Source organism: Conger conger, chromosome 1 (assembly GCF_963514075.1).
Source record: "Conger conger chromosome 1, fConCon1.1, whole genome shotgun sequence".
NCBI classification, from domain to species: domain Eukaryota; kingdom Metazoa; phylum Chordata; class Actinopteri; order Anguilliformes; family Congridae; genus Conger; species Conger conger.
Window position 1 is genome coordinate 25460571 of NC_083760.1, and position 16895 is coordinate 25477465.

At 46.0% G+C, this 16895-nt stretch overlaps 1 protein-coding gene across 2 annotated transcripts in view; it reads left to right on the forward strand.

Annotated features, from left to right (window-relative positions):
- LOC133130480 (neuronal PAS domain-containing protein 3) overlaps positions 1 to 16895 on the forward strand; it is a 314893-nt gene that overhangs the window by 195792 nt on the left and 102206 nt on the right. For both annotated transcript variants that reach the window (XM_061245099.1, XM_061245107.1), the window contains exon 5: positions 8253 to 8342. In XM_061245099.1, the coding sequence (XP_061101083.1) occupies positions 8253 to 8342 (90 nt within the window). The remainder of the gene's footprint in view (positions 1 to 8252; positions 8343 to 16895) is intronic.

Consider the following 16895-nt stretch of genomic DNA (forward strand, 5'->3'; position numbering starts at 1 on the left):
ATTTTGATTAACTTTTAATGATTTGGCAGCCCAAATACCATTATTATTATGAATTGCTCTTAATTTGTGTAATCACCACAGCACAGTGTTGCTACTGTTTTGTGGTAGACGTTCTACTTCCACAGTATCATAAATTACCACTGCGGTGGAAGGAAAAGTAAGATAAATATGAATTGAAATAAAAGTAATACTTGTGGAAATTCGTACCTCAAGGTTGAAAGGACTTCAGTGGTTTGATTGAATTCCCCCTTCCCGTTAGTCGGTTCCAAAACTGAAAAGTCAACTCCTGATCTCTTACCTTGTTCTGATACATATTGAAATGAGGTTTGCGCAGCTTTGAAGCTCCTCGCATACGGACCGCCGTTAGTCACAAAACCGATTGGGGAATTGGACGGGAACCGAGACACGTGAAGTCTCAAGTACAGTTCATCCATCCACTGTTTCTGAAGTTCCTGCGTCTAATGACTTAATCAAGTCTGCTTGTCACAAAAATGTGGAGGCTTTCAGAAAAAGAATATTCATTATTAATTCTGTTTTGCTGCCTATCCTCAGAGAAATCTTTTATTTTTTCAAAAAATCTTGTCCAGGATTTATGTTTTTCGGTTTGTTATAACAGGTGAGCCTCCCTCTGCGAGCAGCCGTCAACCCCTGTTTGTTTGTGTGAATGGAGGATCACTTTATTAAGCCTGCCTTTTAAACACACACGCTTTCAAATTATAATTAATCCTCTCAGGGTTGAACTAAATCCCTTTTTAACCCCCCAAAATTAGAATTTGGAAGAAACATTCTCGGTACCTTTTCCCAACTCGTCGAGCACGTGGGTCCAAACCGGCGGCCCCAGAACAGCATAGTAATGTAATAAAGTGGCGTTACGTGGGGTAGCTTTCCGCCAAGATAAAGTAACTGTAGCCTGGTCTCTCCAGCTTTTTTTTCCCTTCACCCAGATATTATTGTCTAGTGCAGTCACCCCAAGGTGACTGTTATCACTTAATTAAATCCGAGCACGCGGGGAGGAAGAAACAACATTGTTGGCTGTTCACCCCGAGGAACTTTCCTAAGCTTGGCACAGCAGTCTGGGAAACAAAACCCACTGGCTGGGCTCTCTCTCTCACACGCTCTTGCTCTCTGTCTCTCACTCTCTGTCTCCATTTCTCACTCTCTCTGTCTCTCTTTCTTTCAATCTCTGTCTGTCTCTTCCTCTCTTAATTCAGTTTTAATTAAATATAAATGCCTTTTTAGCAAAAACCGTTAAAAAATACATATTTCCAAAGCTAATCCAACCCAAAGGATAACGACAATCAATCATAACAACAATAGCATCATGACAATGCAAAACTCCCTGGAAGTCTAGATCATACTTTTCCCAGTTATGTTTTTTAAGTCCTGGATGTTAATGTTAATGCAGGCACTATCCATACTACCATGGAATTGTTTATTAAGCCAAGGAAACATTACAAGTAATAATGAACTCCTTCAGAGCATCGTTTCCTATACTGGGAATTTACAGTGTCGAAAACCATGTTTTAGCAAAGCATGTTTGATTAAGATGAGCAACAGTTAGGTTCTATGTGTTGCCTACGTACTATGTGTACCGTGCATACCTACCTTGACTTTATCACATTAAACAAAGAAAAATACAGTACGTATTTTTGACATACATACAGTCATACAGTCAAATGTACGCTAGAACCGCAGAATATGCATGCGCTCTCTTGATGATGGGTAAATGTTAATCCAGAAACAAGCATGTTTTATTGAGTCTATCTCCCAGGTAAAGGGTCTTATGTCATGCCATATATTTTGGGACAGGCTCCACTGACTGTTGAGTTTTTATTGGTTAAAATGTGCGCTGGATGTGAGGCTGAACTGATGAGCTGTGAACTGGATCCAGAAAGCAGTGTGGTGTTACAAAAACACTGAAGCCAGTGCGACTCTGAGAAGTGTGGAGAGAGGGAAGAGAGTCAGGGAGCCTTTATTATAATAAAGAGGCTATCTCTGACAGGTCGTTGTGCTCTAAATAGGGCCAATAAATATGTCAGGAGAGGCATATGCAAAGGGTTCTTCCTTTTCCCTCCAGTGGAAGCAAGAAATAAAACTGGTGGAATAACTATTTGGAAAAAGAATCATCAAACGGGATGAGATGAGTGATTTAAATTTAGCCGGAGCTATCAGCGCTTCCAATAAATGTATCAATACACCGCATCCATATTTGTGCAAATCCGCACGACTCGTCGCCTCCAAAATTGACTTCAATGAAAAATATTACTCAGAGCTCTTTAGAAGCACCGGTAATACCTCTCCTTTCACTCTCTCTTTTTGCTCCCAGTCCAAATTTAGCTTCATAAATCCAGCTCGAATACCTCACGGTAAATTTTAAAGTCGGATTGCGAACAAAAGGTGGGCCTGTAATCGTCCTGCCCGTTGCTTTGATTTGTATGTGGAGTTTGAGCATCGTGTGGATCTCCTAGCAGGGGAACGGCAGGGCTGAGGGATGGTTTAATAATGGGGGCACGCCTTCACGCAGTGGCCCCCTTCTCCCCGCTTCTCCGAAGCCGCGGCAAGGAGCAGCTCCTTGTCCGACGTGGAGTCTGTAAGCGCCGATTTCCCGTACCCTGCCGGAGGTGCTAATTGCAGCGATTGCTCTTTACCGCGTTCGGGGGGAGGCGAAGGGGGCGTTTTTCGGGGGGTGTGGACGGCAGAGGGAGGGTAGGGGCAGCGCGTGGGGGGAACATGTGGCGCCTCTTCCTCCAGCTGCCTGCCATTTCCCGGCCTCCTCCCAGTCCCCTCTCGTTTTGTCTGACCTAATAGTTAATGGTATGTTAATAGTCATTGAGCCCCATTTACGCCGGCCTCCGCTGGGTTTGCTAATTCCGCCATGCTTCCCCCGGCCGGGGCACAGCGGAGATGGATGTGTGCCACCGCCGCGCGTCCTTCAGAAGGGCCAGACTCGCCCTCTACCTCCTTCTCTGTGCAGCTTCAATAGGTCATTTCGGACTTCTACCGGACAAGAGAGGAATTGCAGTAACAAACAGCCTCAGACCACAACACTGTTTATCCCATCCCCATAAACGGGCTGAACCCCCCCCCCCCCCCCACACACACACACACACACCATTGGGTGTGTCAGTTAGAACTAATTTTCAACCAATGAGTGTGAATTATTGTACACCTATACAGTGTTTTGTTACAGTGTCGGTTCGTCAACTGTATATTGTGACACCCAAATTGAAGGACTATGAAGGCAGAGGGTGAGTCAACATGTCAGTGAGCCTTTTCAATGATAGGAAGGGATTTGTAATGGCCATATAACTATATTTTTACACAAAAATCTTATTTATTACTTATATATCCTATTGTACCTTTATGGTAGGGGTGACCAAATCCTATCCGAAAAGGGCAGGTGTGGGTGCAGGCTTTTTCCCAGCATTAACACACCTGATTCTACTTGATTGATGACAATGATTATGTGAATTAGCTGTCTTATTTTTGGGGTAAAACAAAAACATGCACCCACACCGGCCCTTGGATAAGATTGGACACCCCTGCTTTAAAGTGTGAATGTTCTGAACTGAACACGGTAATGCTGTTGTCACAATCACTACCAGTAACTGAAAGCAGTGGACTACTAAAATACTGACTTCGGACTCTGAAAAACATTCCCTAATCCTACTCTCCAGAGGGTTAACAGTGTTCATTGTTTTAGCAACAGGCTACATGGCTGACATCAAAACCTTGATACGGAGCAGTGTTGACCCTGTTTTGACCAGGGAAGCATTCCCAAATTATGTTTGACAGCATTGTATCACACGCATTGGCATACAAAGCCTGAAACAGGTGAGTTTTTCCCTGTCCCTCGCAGAGTAAGTCTGAGTGTTGAGTCTCTTGGCCGCGTTCTGCTTCGCTCTTGGCCATCGGCTCGGCTGTTTACAGACAGGCTTGCCAACAAGACCGGCCCCCCGGGTTGTTTGTGGCGAGTGAGACGCAGTGACTGGAGGCGATTGAATATTCAGAGTCCAGCCCCCCTCGGCCAATTCACCTGCCGACTCAGCAAGTTGCCCTGGGGGGGCTTGGCGGTGTTCCCTGCCCGTTATCTAGCGGGATGACAGCACTGTCGGGACGATGTTTACGGTGACGCCTCGTCTCTGAGTGGCGTGGAGCCTGCGTTCCCGTAATGCAATGCGCAGTCGGACACTATCTGACCTATCCGAAAGGTTAGCCGCGAAAGGTTATCTGGCGCAACTCAGCGCTTTAGGCATATGGTAAAAGCATACATAGTAATGTAATATCTATGGCACCATTTGTATCGGGGATGGCTAATCTTATCCAGCACTATGACTGAAAGCTCTTTTTTTTGCCGTAAGTTGTTCACTCAGACATAGTCAGTGGGGGGAAAGACCACGTCGGGCAGCATCTGACTGCAGTGTTTTTGCTGGTGGGAAACCTCCCCCCTTTCTCCACGTAGCATCTTTTAAGTTGATAATCGAGAGCACCAGACTGCTTACTGTACACGGCGCTTATTTTGATTTGTGGCTTCCGATTGCATCTCAGCCTGCTTATCTTCTCTGGCTGCGAGTAATGGGTTTACAGTGAGCGGGGGGGACGTGCGGCCGCGTCTGGGGAGGAGGAGGAGGTGTCGAGGGATCACAGCTTCGCCGACGGCTCGTATTCCAGATCACGGCACCCCCACCACTCTTCACACCTGCGCCTGGCTCCAAACCACGCGGCCGGGTCCGCAGAGCCAAGATGGAGGAACGATGCCACCGCGTTACTCTCTCGCTGTCCCACCCCAGAGGCAACCGCCGCCGATGTCCTCGCGTGTGGCCACGGGAGGCTTCGCGGAAGCGTGACCGTTTTAAACAAATGACATTAAAAAAGTCTTAATGTAACCCGTTTTCTTTCTTTTTTTCCCCCACCCCCAGAAGTGTGTTTCGGCGGTGATTTATTGCGCGCTTTACACAGTGGTTAGCCTGTAAACAGAAGCCGTTTATCACCGGAGAAGCTCGCTCCCAACGAAGGGGAGCCTCTCCCGAGACTCGCCACTCCTGGACCGCAGACGCTCGGCGTTTGAAACGGGAGCAGAAAGGACAGGAAGAAATGATTGGAAAACCGGAGAGAGGTGGTTGCCGGGGGCCTCGGCTGACAGGCGGGTTAAGCCTTAGGGGGATATAGGTGTCCATTACTGTGCCTGAGTGAAAATGCAGACCCCCCTCTCCTCCTTCCTCCCCTCGCCGCTCTTCTGGGTGAAGGGTGTCCCCACTGGGGAGCTGAAGCAGGCATCCCAATGAAGAGGAAAAAAATAAAGCGACGGAAGAAAAACTGCAGGAAAACCGCAGGAAAGGTGTCCACTCGGCTGGAAAATGGGAGATGAACCCAGCAGGCTTTTTGAACAGAAGGGAGCATTTTTTGTCGTTTTATGTTGTCTCGCCCTTTGCTAAAGGGAAATGTAGAAATGAAAACAAAAAAAAAGGCTCTAAAAAATTCATCTTGTGTTGTCAGCCTGCCTCCGCCGTTTTTTATTTTTTATTTTTATCTTTTCCGCTGACTGAATTGGCATCATGTAATGTTACATCTGGCTAATGAAAATGGTGTAGATGCAGCTTCATTTACCCCCCCCCCCCCCCCCCCAAAAAATAAATAAAACCTCACCTCACCTCATCTTCCTCTTCCTTCTTCCTTCAAGGGGCAACCTAGCATCAGTGGTAGTATAATAATTATGAACCTCATCACAAACACAAAAATCATTGGCCAATATGTTGAAAATTGAAAACAAAATCTACCGTCTGCGTTTTAATGGTAGCTGCACTGGCTGAAGCAGAGCTCAGACTGCTTGACTGTGTAAACAAGAAAACCGTATCTGCCTTACTGATTGGCTGTACTCTACATGTACTTGTTAATAAGCTCCGTCCTCCTGCCCACTGGTTCTCATTCTCGGCCGAGAGATGCCCGCAGATTGGTGCTCAAGCCTCATTTTCAGATGCACGTCGGTTTAGCCGTTTTTTGGAAAGCCATAGCTAATTTATCAGAACATTTTACGCTACAGCATCTCGAAAGAGACACCGTGTGCTGTTTTACTGTTGCAGAGGGGCCTGTTTTTGGATACAATGGCAGTTAATCATCTCGTAGCGGTATGTCGATGCTGTCACTAGTCATTACCCAAGTCTCAAGCAGACGAAGGGTGCGATGGTCTGCTCAATGTTTTTACATGCAGTTTTGTAAATGAGCTCATTTGCCTGTTTTTTTACTGCTTATTCAGAATTAATTTTGCAAGCTAGTGATCAATATATTGATGCTGGTGCATATTTTGTGATTGGTGGCATCTCTGTCCCATTGCCATATTCTGCGTTTCCTGACTCAATCTTTCCCCGCCCTGATGTAGGCATCCAGCTTGTTAAGCATCCAAAGTTATCATTGTAACCTTGAAGCTAGGCCAGAAAACTGCTGTGTGTTTAAGTTGCTATCCTTCCCACAGGATATGTATACTGAAAAGTTGCACTATTTAAATATACATCTCCTCGAGCACACGTTGAGAATTAATGTGCTCGGTCATAGTTTTATATTTATTTATTCAATTTCAAGAAATCATCGTTGTCAAGGCAGCTTTTGATAAGTTGCCACCTACATATGGGCAGTACCCTTGGCAATAACCGTCAGCGAGACCCACCTATCCAAAATAGGCTTCCTTAAATCTCTTCATTTTTATGGTATTTATACATATTGTATTTTAAAGATATTTGTTTGTAGTTCAACAAATGTAGCATTTATTAACGTAACTGTCTGTGTTTGTTTTCCCTTTGCCTTCGTTACACTTGTCTGTATAGCCCGCGGTTTAAAACCGAAAACATTCGCTGCAAAAATAGAAATTAATTATCTTTCTTTCTCTTGTTGCCGCTCGCCTAAAAGCTGTCTGAACATATGAAAGGAGGCAGTTTTTACCTCCTCCGGAAAGTTCCTCAGAGTACGGCGGAAGAAGGCTTTTTTCGGATCGTCGCATAAACGGCGACCCCGCGCGTCTTTTTCCGCGCGACGCCGTTTCCGAAGCGAAGTATCAGTCTCCGTCCCCGACAGTGATGACAACTGACAAACGCGGATGCGATTAGCGGCGCAAGGCGACGCGCGATATAAAACGTTTATAGCGGCAGATGCGTGTTTTGGGAGGCGGGATACGTGGAGGCCTCGGTGGGAGTTTGTGTTGTCAGCTGCATATCAGCTCACTGTAAACAGCCTGAGGCTGGAGCGCTTTATCGGCGAGAGGAGACCGGCTCTCCCCGCACCAGCTGCCGTGCCTTTAAAGTCGGAAATAAACAGGGGTGGGGGGGGGGGGGGGGAGCGAAACGCACGCCGTCGTGTGAGGCTGGGTGTAATCCTCATTTTCATAAAAAAGGTGATCAGATCAGCGGTGACATTGCTCACAATGCCTTGTTTTTTCCCCCTGAAAAGCCTTTGTCCCCCCCTGCCCACCCTCCCTCCCTCCCCATTACATTTTGTATTTACTCCTTTCTCTTGCGATTTGCCTGTGGTTAGCTGCCCCTACAGATTATCTGAGCCAGTGGGGGACAATATGTAATTAACCCCTCTGACCTCAGTGCCTTAATTGCTGTCTGCTGGAAGCTGGGTTCAGACCGTCTTTGCTTGCAGTGGTCTTTTTACATCCAAATTTCAATTTCTCTCTGTATTCCCGACTACAGATATTATCTTTTGTAGTGGTTCAGTGCACTTACTACAGAAAAAGAGTGCCATTTTAAAAAAAAGTTAATAATATGAATTCAAATAACAATGATAATACATAGCATTAAAATGACGGATTAAGCTTGGCAGGCAAATTTTTGTTTTGGATAATTGGTCGAATGTATTTTTTTACTTTCCCCCCCCACTGTTGTTTTTGTAGTTGTGCGGCATTGTTTGCTGAGGTTGTTTGAATAAAGTATACTATGTGATCTGCATTGACTGAAGGTCACGTGACTACGCTTGTGTGGTTGTAGCAGTGTTGCCAACTTGGATTTGGCGCAGTCTCCAGACTCCCTTTTTGTTGAAAGAAGGATTTTCCACATTGGCAATTATTGTTTCCTTAATGAACACGGTAAGAGAAAATGTACATTGGGTGACTTATGGCAAGCAATGCCAGTCAGCTGCTCGAAATGCCTCTAAATCCAGAGGCAAACAGGCAAAGTTGGCACCGCCCGGAGGGTCTCCCCTCTGCTGAAGACGTGCCCTAAAACAACCCCCTCACCCATCTCTTCTCCTCTCTTCCACAGTCCCTGGACGGATTCGTATTTGCACTAAACAAGGAGGGGAGGTTTTTGTACATCTCGGAGACGGTGTCCATATATCTCGGGCTCTCGCAGGTGAGTACAGCCGTGGGTTCCTTTGTGGTCGGTGTGTGGTGGGTGGGGTGGGAGGAGAACAGGCGCTAAGGAGACAAATTAGCGCTAGTTTACAGTCACGGAGGCACGTTGCTGTTTTCCACTGATTTCCAGCCCCTCTCGCTGCATATTTAAACAGAGGGTATTTTTTCATGTCATCGTGCTAAATGGCCTCTCACTTCCTATTGGCCGGAGTCCAGCGCGTGTCAATAAACAGCCCCATCTCCCTGGTCCGTGGTTGGTGGGGAGTGACCTTGAGCCGTCTGATGGCTCTATCCAGCCCTCGCCTGTCTCCAGGGGCAACAGGAGGCAGACGCCAGTGGCCACTTCTTGCCAACTTTCTTTATTTTCGGCGGTCGGGAACGCGCTCGTTAGCGCACCCGCGATAGCGACCGAGATGAGGGCCACGAAGCCGTTCGCGCCCCCACCAGTTGTCGCTCTGAATTTTAAGTCGCTCAGCACAAAGTCTTTATTTTGTTGAACACATCTAAAGCACACATAGCAGCGTGAAACCAATAGAAATGCTAATGTTTCAATTATCTCCAAAGATGCTATTCTTGGACTGCGTGTGTGTGTGTGTGTGTGTGTGTGCGAGTGCGTGCGTAGCATCAGCGCGTGCGTGTGAATACACACAGTACATATGACTTACATGAATAACATGATAGATCAGAGTTTCTGGGGGGATCAAAGAGAATGTTTTGTTTTACTAAATTAAATCTGATAAATCATTGAGCAGACTAACTGTGGTTGAAATTAATTTGGTAATAATTGATTAATGATTTTTATCAAATAATTGATTAATTGTAAAATAAGTCCCCTAAGCTTTGGGGAGTGCGTTGGTGTTATCTTTCGGTTTGTTTTATCTGCAATGGGAAGGGGTCTCCGTCTGTGTTGATAAAATGCAAAGGGAGCCAGTTGTTCGGTCCCTGGTTCGAGTTGGCCCTATCATCTAATGCATGTACACAGATAACCCGCACGTTCTTAATTGCAGCGAACAGGGTAACAATGAGTTAATTTGACCGGTGACAGGAAGGGAGGAAAAAAGGATTTTGTGTACAATGTAGCTCAGTGAAATTATTAAAGATTACTTTTTCATAGTTAATTAGATCAGTTTTTTTTTAAAGCCTTGCAAATTGACAAGGTTATGAATTTTTTGGTGGCAGACTATCTAAAGCAGATTTATGTAAGAGGATTTTCACCCTCTCTTTTATTCAATGTCTGGAAATTCTGCATATCAAACATAATGTTAATGAAGTCATTAGTTAGACTTGGACTGTAATTAAAGTCCCTCCCTCCAAAAAAGTTTTGTGATTCTTCTTATTAAAAGTTAATATTCTTTGAGCTCTTCATCATTATTATTACAGCTTACTAAATTGGGAAAGACAGGTAGTCTTTGTCCAAAGCTTTTGCTGGAGGTTTTGGGTTTTAAGATAGCTTGACTATCTTGTACATGGCTTACCTGTTGGGGACTTAAGTATTGCAGCAAGGGGCATGGCAGTTTCGAGTTCTTCAATTGCAGCATTTGATCATCCTTGCTGCTCATTTTCTTCTTTTTTTTGTACATAGTGTATAGATAGATGCAGAAGTACCAATAGAGGCTGAAACTGGATCCCAGCATTTAAAGCTGGATCACAAATATGAGATTCAAATGTTCTTAACTGAACATTGTAATGCTGATATCACATTCACTACTGACGTGCCTTCATGACTGCAAACTTTCACAGCTCGCTGTGTTTGCAGCAAAAGGATACTGTTGAACGATTTAAAACAAAAATTCCATTTAGTTGATACAAATGGATGTGACTTCAGCCCCCCCCGTCAGGTCTAATAATGCTAGCTAGCTGATTAACTGCTTACCTGGGATTTAGACTTCATCACCATCGGCAGCCATTTTTGTTTGCCGTGCACTACCTTTTCAAACTGTTAGCTAATGTTAGCTAATGTTAGCTAAAATTACTGGCTGAGTTGAATATGTTGCCGAATATTTACGGTCAAATTTAGAAACATTTTGAAAAACATTCCAAGACACCTACTCTTCAAAGGGTTAACACTGAGCCAGGCCTGAACTTTGACTGAATAGGTGCTGTTTCAACAGAGAAGCATCAGCACTATATCTGTGTTGATTGATGATACCAACCATGGATTATTATGACATTGTTATGGATTATTATGAGAAGAGGTCCCCTCATGTCTGTGATTGACAGCTGTGACTGATATTTTGAATGCGTATCTACCAAAGCACATTCATGTGAAGAGGACAGTATTGTTGATGCTCTGGGCTTCATTTTGTAACGTGTAATATACTGTGGTGGTGTGTTTTTTGTGTTTTACAGAGAGTAGAAGAATGCCCTTTTTGGAATTCTGTTTGTAATGAAGTTAATGACATAAAAAATCTTTTGTGTCACTGTTATTGTGTTTTTTTGGAATTGCAGGAGTGTTGGGTAATGCGGAGGGCTGGGGTTGTGTGATGTAACGTGTCACAAGAACGGCTTGCTCCACAGGGAAGCCTTTCAGAATGGAGCTATGGTGTGTCCGCGAAGCTTCGCACGCTTCCCTGAACGCTCGCCTGTAAAACGCATCCCTGCCATGTCGCCAGGCTAATGAAGGTTTAACAGAGTGCCTGCTCCATTCACGAGCTCGCCGTAGCACAGAGAGGATTTTCCTCAGCATTCAGCTGCGATATAAATCTTTTTGACCTTCTGTGCGCTTTGATTGTTTTGTCTGTGTAGCGTTTAATGTATCCCGGACCGGCATTGTGCAACGTCTGTCTGTTAAAGGCCCCGATGAACCAGAAGCGGGACCCCTAAATCTCTCTGTTTGAGGTGCCAGCTCTGACACGTCAGCTGCCTACTCTGTAATTGAGATGTGTATGTTTGCTTTGTATAACAGATGGCAGTGTGTGCTTAGGCTGATAGCTAGGAAAATAATAATTGCATTATTCCAGCCAACAGAATATTAGCTTTTGGATTTCGGCCATTTTGAGCCAGCGCCCCTGCCAGTAGAGCATATGCACTTGCATGGACTGAATATCCAAGGAAATTGATGCATCTGGAATGGCGCGACCATCTGAGTTTTCATCTGTTCGGGAGAGAGGCCGGGCTTTAACCCATTCCAAGCAGCCGACAGGATGCCGAAGAACAGCGAGCGCCCTAGGAGAGGAAGTGGATGCAGAGCTCCATATGTTCCAGGCTCTTGCGCTTTACTTTGTTTATGTCGCACCAAACACGCAGGCTTGTTAGCCGAAATAAGACTTAGATTGTTTTTTTTTCGCGTCTGCGACAGAATTTGCACCCTGTCACGACACCACTTCGCCCGCCACTTCGCCGAGGACAGAAGCCAGCGAGACCCCGCTGCCCCTTTTTGTGATTTTATTAACGTTTTTTTTGTTTGTTTGTTTTTTTTTTTTTCTTTTTTTTTAGCAACCCACATTTTCACCAAAAGGTTTTTTTTTTTCAATTGCGGGGCTGGAATTGAATGTAGACATCTGCTTGGCTTTAAGTGACAGCCCTCCACGCGCGCCCAGGGCCATTTTGAAAGCGGCCAGGAGTGTGATCTCGCTCCCCTTCCCCTCCTGGGGGACCAGACGGACCGCCGAGGCTCCCAGAGGATACCCTGGCCAAGTGGCGCACGGAATACTGAATCCATTAGCATTAATGGCGCCCGTCTCGGCGTCCGACCGCATCTTTGAGGGGGACTCTCTGGAGCCGATCGCCCCCACGCTCCTTTCCCATGATCCCGCATTTTAAAACGGCGCTGAAATCGCCCACCTGCACCCGTTCTCACCATACTGTATCTGCTCCTGGTTTTCACTCGGGGCGAGACAAAATGGCGGCGGTTCCCCCCCCCCCCCAGAAAAAAGTACGCGAATGAAGGAAACGCCAAATAACAGTCGCCGTTCGAATGTCGACATCTTCAGTTGCATTAAATTACTCCAAACCGTGACTCCCGAAGCAAAGGCAGTCCGCAGCCATCTTCCCTGCATATCGTACGATTAAAACCGGGTGAATCACGGCAGACAAAAAGTGCTCTCGAATGCCGGCGGCACTTTTTCAGCCGTATATTTTTAAAATAACCTCTCCTGGAGGCACGGGTCCGGGCTTAATACTAAATGGATAATAAGCATTGTTTTATTTATGATGTCGCGGAGAACGAGGGTCACCATTTGCATGTGGGCTCGGAGTGATGATAAAGCTGGAGGGGGCAGGGTTCTGCGAGCGGGAGGAGGGGGGTCACGGAAAGGTCGCGTTTAATTGCGGCACCTCGGCGAACCCCTCTGCCCCTCCAGACACCCGCGCCACGGAAAGAGAACGAGGGAGAGAGCTGTCATTCCAGACGGCACCGAAACGCCGCCCTCTCTCCACTTCCTCCCTGCGAAAAAACCGTGGCCGCTTTCATATATTTAATGGCTTTTTGATGCATAATCGATGAAACTCCCCCAATTAAATATGTAGGAAGTCCGGACCGCTGATGAGAATGAAAAAGGGGCGGCTAATGGCGCTACGTCTCGTATTGTTTATGTAGAGCCGGTTACCCCCCAAGTGTTAGCGATTTGCATAGCTTTAAATAATGTACGCCCGCGAATAATAGTTATTTTCCGGAAAACGAAAATAAAGATGACGCATTTGTGATGCTTGATAAAGTCCAGCGAAGACGGTGGGGGGGGAAGCACGTTTTTCTATTCAGCGGGGGTTTGCAAACAACTGGGAAGAACACTAGTATGGGGGGGGGGGACTCACCCGTGCTACGAGGCATGCGGAAAACATTATCAATTCACAACATTTAAATTGATAAATGCTTAGAGGCAAAGACTACAAGGGCACTTTGAAAAGCAAATAGCGACCTAGTGAAGAAATTGATTTTTTCCCCCCGAAAATGACTGCATGATGCATCATTTGACTGTGCTCTGTCCAAGTGCTTGACAGAGATAATCTCGGCAATCCCACGGGTGACCTTATCGTGCGAGGCAGGGCAGCTCTGTCTGCATGCGCCTTTGTGCATGTCAAGGTTTCTCAGGGCACCATCCTTTGGGGAGGAAAGTTTCCTGCCTCTCCATCTTGATATCGAGCCGACGTTCTTGGTGAAAGCCGGGAAAGGGAAGAGACGGGGGGGCGGCAGGGATGGGGGGGGGGGGGTGGAGGGGGCGTAGAAACATTCAAGAATCTGAAAGCATCAACAAGCATCTTAATAATTTGATGAATGAAAAATGATAAACAGATCCGCGGCGGATTGTTCGCCGACACTAGGCGAGGTGGAAATGAGCACTAAATATGAAAGAGGAGTCGAGCGCTCTGGAGGATTCCGGAGGATGGAAGAGTGGAGGGGGGAGTGGGGGGTAGAAGGGGGGTGGAGGAATGGTGTGGGGGGGGGGGCATGAAAACAGATGGGCACCAGGAACGCGTGCTCAAGGTTACTGAAAAGTTATTTGAATAGTTTTGGGGTTTGCTTGTATGTGCGTGTGTGTGTGTGTGTATCTGTCCGTGTGTGCGTCTGTGTCTGTGTGTGCAGTGACACACAGTGACAGTATAGAGCCAATCATTTCCGAGGGATAAAATGGACTGCGTCACTTGATGAGGCACTTCTGTCCCATTCATTTTTAAAATCGTAGTCAAATCAAATACCAAGGGGTCCATTTTCACAGTTAAAGATACTGGCTTATAAAAATAGATATTACAAGAGCATAATTCTCTTGTAATCATATTCCATTTGCGTGAAGCCTTGCACGTACAGTAACTGAGGAGCCGATCCAAAGCTCTGGGGTTTGCGTGGGCTGAATAGCTTAGCCAGTCCATCGAGCAACGCTTACGTCTGTGGCAGAAAAGCCTGACAAATGCAGGCTACCAGCGATGTGTTGTCACGCGTGAATGCGGGGACATTATTTAGCGCAAAAGTAAAAGCGCAACGTACGGTGCGGGGGTGAGAACAGCCACTACTAAAATGCAGAGTGGGTGATGTCTGTCCCCCGTGTCTGAGGTGCACTCTGAAACACCTGTCGTGCCTGGAACAAATTGAGTGATGACTTGTCAGCCATGGTAACATTATGACGTTGACATTTTACTTTTGGCCAGCTTTTTATCAGCGTTTCTCTGTGTCTGCGCTGAGGCGTGATGTTTGTTGCCTAAAGCCAGCCACTGAAAGCCAAGCCAAAATTTTGTCTGGTAAGCTCGATTGCATTTCCTCACGGGGTCACTGTTAGGTAGGGTTATCTGGTGGGGCTGTCACTTTCATTTCCATTTTGTGACAGGACAGCAAATCATTTATAACCTTTTTGGGTTTTTTTAATGCAGTTCACTGTAAAAAGCCTGTCTTAACAAGTATTTATTCTTCGTGTTCTAAGACTTCAAATTGTATTTTTTTTCTGTCAGGTTGAAAATATTAATGTAGCTTGGTTTAAGTTACTGTATGCTTCAAAACTCAAAAAGCCCATTGGGAAATCTTGAAATGAGTCAAACTGTCTGACCTCTTTGGCAATATTTTTATCTTATTTACCAGAAAAAGCAACATAAATACAATTTAAAATTGCATACATAAAATACATACAAGACCAAAATACATGTTGCAATACATGTTAAGTCAGTTTTTGAAGTGTTTGCTGTCACGCAGTTAAACACAGTGTTCCACAGTGTTTTCTAGGCTACGTTTGCACAGTCGGCTAGAAGACCAGCGGTTTCCCACATCACAACTTCCTAGAGTCCAAGTACTCTTATTTAATTATTAATACTCTGATATTATTTGGACAACTCTGAAATGTGAATGAGGTTCTGTCAGTGTAACACACAAACCTTTACATCTTGAGATCCAAGATGGCAGCAATTGTGACTTGATTGCTTTCCCAATGAAGGAAGTGTCTAAATAATAATGTAAACACAGCTGCATTTCTCTCGGAAATTGAATAGCGTACTGTATGCACACTGCAGTGAAAGAGGTGTCATGGCTGAATTTGGTGGAGGGTGTTCCGCCGTAATTCTTAGCGAGCCGCACTTTTGGCGTGCTTCAGCTGCGATCTCTCGGATGCTAGGATTCTCGTTTTGGTCTTGCGGTGCCTCGAAGCTTCGGTGCTCCTTTTGTTTACTTCCCCTGCTGTTTCCGCTTCTCTTTGAAAGGACATTTGACAACCACTTCAGCCATGCCTGACCGTGCCCGTTTTGGCCCAGTGAACTGATCTGGGTTTTCTGGGGGAGTCGCGGCGCGCCTTCCCCGAGATTTGGGGCCAAGACAGACAGGCAGACAGACAGAGAGACAGAGAGACAGGTGATTTATATGGGAATCCAGGCGGCCGGTCCATCGGTGTCGGATTATGATGACTCATCCCCACGAGAAGATCGAGCAGAATCTTCCCAGCAGCGCCCTCAACAGGCGAGTGCTTGGCAGTAACGACGACAAACGACCGACCAGACCGAATAGCTCAGAGCCTCTGCTCTTTTCTGCCCGTTGCCGAGCTATATTGCGCTCAGAGGCCCTCCAGAAATCCACGTTTAGCGCACAACGGCACGTTCGATGCGCACACATGACGGCATGAGAGGCGACGTTCGCCCGTCGGTCGGGCGCAACGGCCCGCTCTCACCCACCGCATCCCAGCAGGCCGTGCTGCACGGGCCTTATCGCCCAGCCGCTCTTTTGATAACCGCGTCTAACGCGCGGTTCATTTCCATCCTTCAGATCATCTCCAGACCAGATAGGGACGCTCCCCACTCAGATCTCGTTGGGTTATTTTTACCGTTTGAAGGCAGGTTCGGTCGATAGCATCTGAACCGATACAACGCGGCTTTTCACTGCTGCCTTCTCCGACCTCCACTTCTAGATTTGGAATGGGCATATCAGTGTAAAAAATTATGAACTGAAAAAAAAATTGCTTCCACCTTTTTTTTTTTATGTCGTCTTCTCCAAACGTTTGCATTTGTACATTCAAGCTCAGCTCCACTCAAATTGGCTGTCACAAAGACTCTTCACGCGCAGTTAAATAAATGCTGATATCAGAACACATGTAATGGATTCGGCAGCAGGATCCATGCATGTAGTGTGCATGCCCGGAAAGTCAATAACGCAGCCTGACAGGCTTTTGATGCTGGCATGCAAACACAGGAATCAAATGAGACACCAGGCCTCAACAGTGATCGGCCAGCATTACGTCTACCGCACTGCAATCCGAGTCCTTGTTGCTGATTAAAGGAATTACAATACAGGCTGTTATCGAAGGAGACCGCCGTTTGTTTTTTTTCTTTTTTCAAGTCGGAGATGGAGAGGTTCAGTCCCGGCCGATAAGAGTGGCACCGGTTGATCAACGCTCGCGTATGAAGGTCCGTTTTAACGCAATCGGAGGTGGATCACGATAACCGATCGAGTCTAATTAAGAAGCGGTAAAACGCTTGGCATGCGGCCTGACTGTCTCATGACTACACTGCAAAAAAACCTCTGTTTTTTACGTTTGTAGCCTTGTCATAAGTCTTTTTTTCACTCAATTAGAAAATATTAGCTTGTTATAAGCTAGTGTTTGGTTGAAGTGAAAGGTTCTTATTCCATTGGAAAATTTTGAAATAA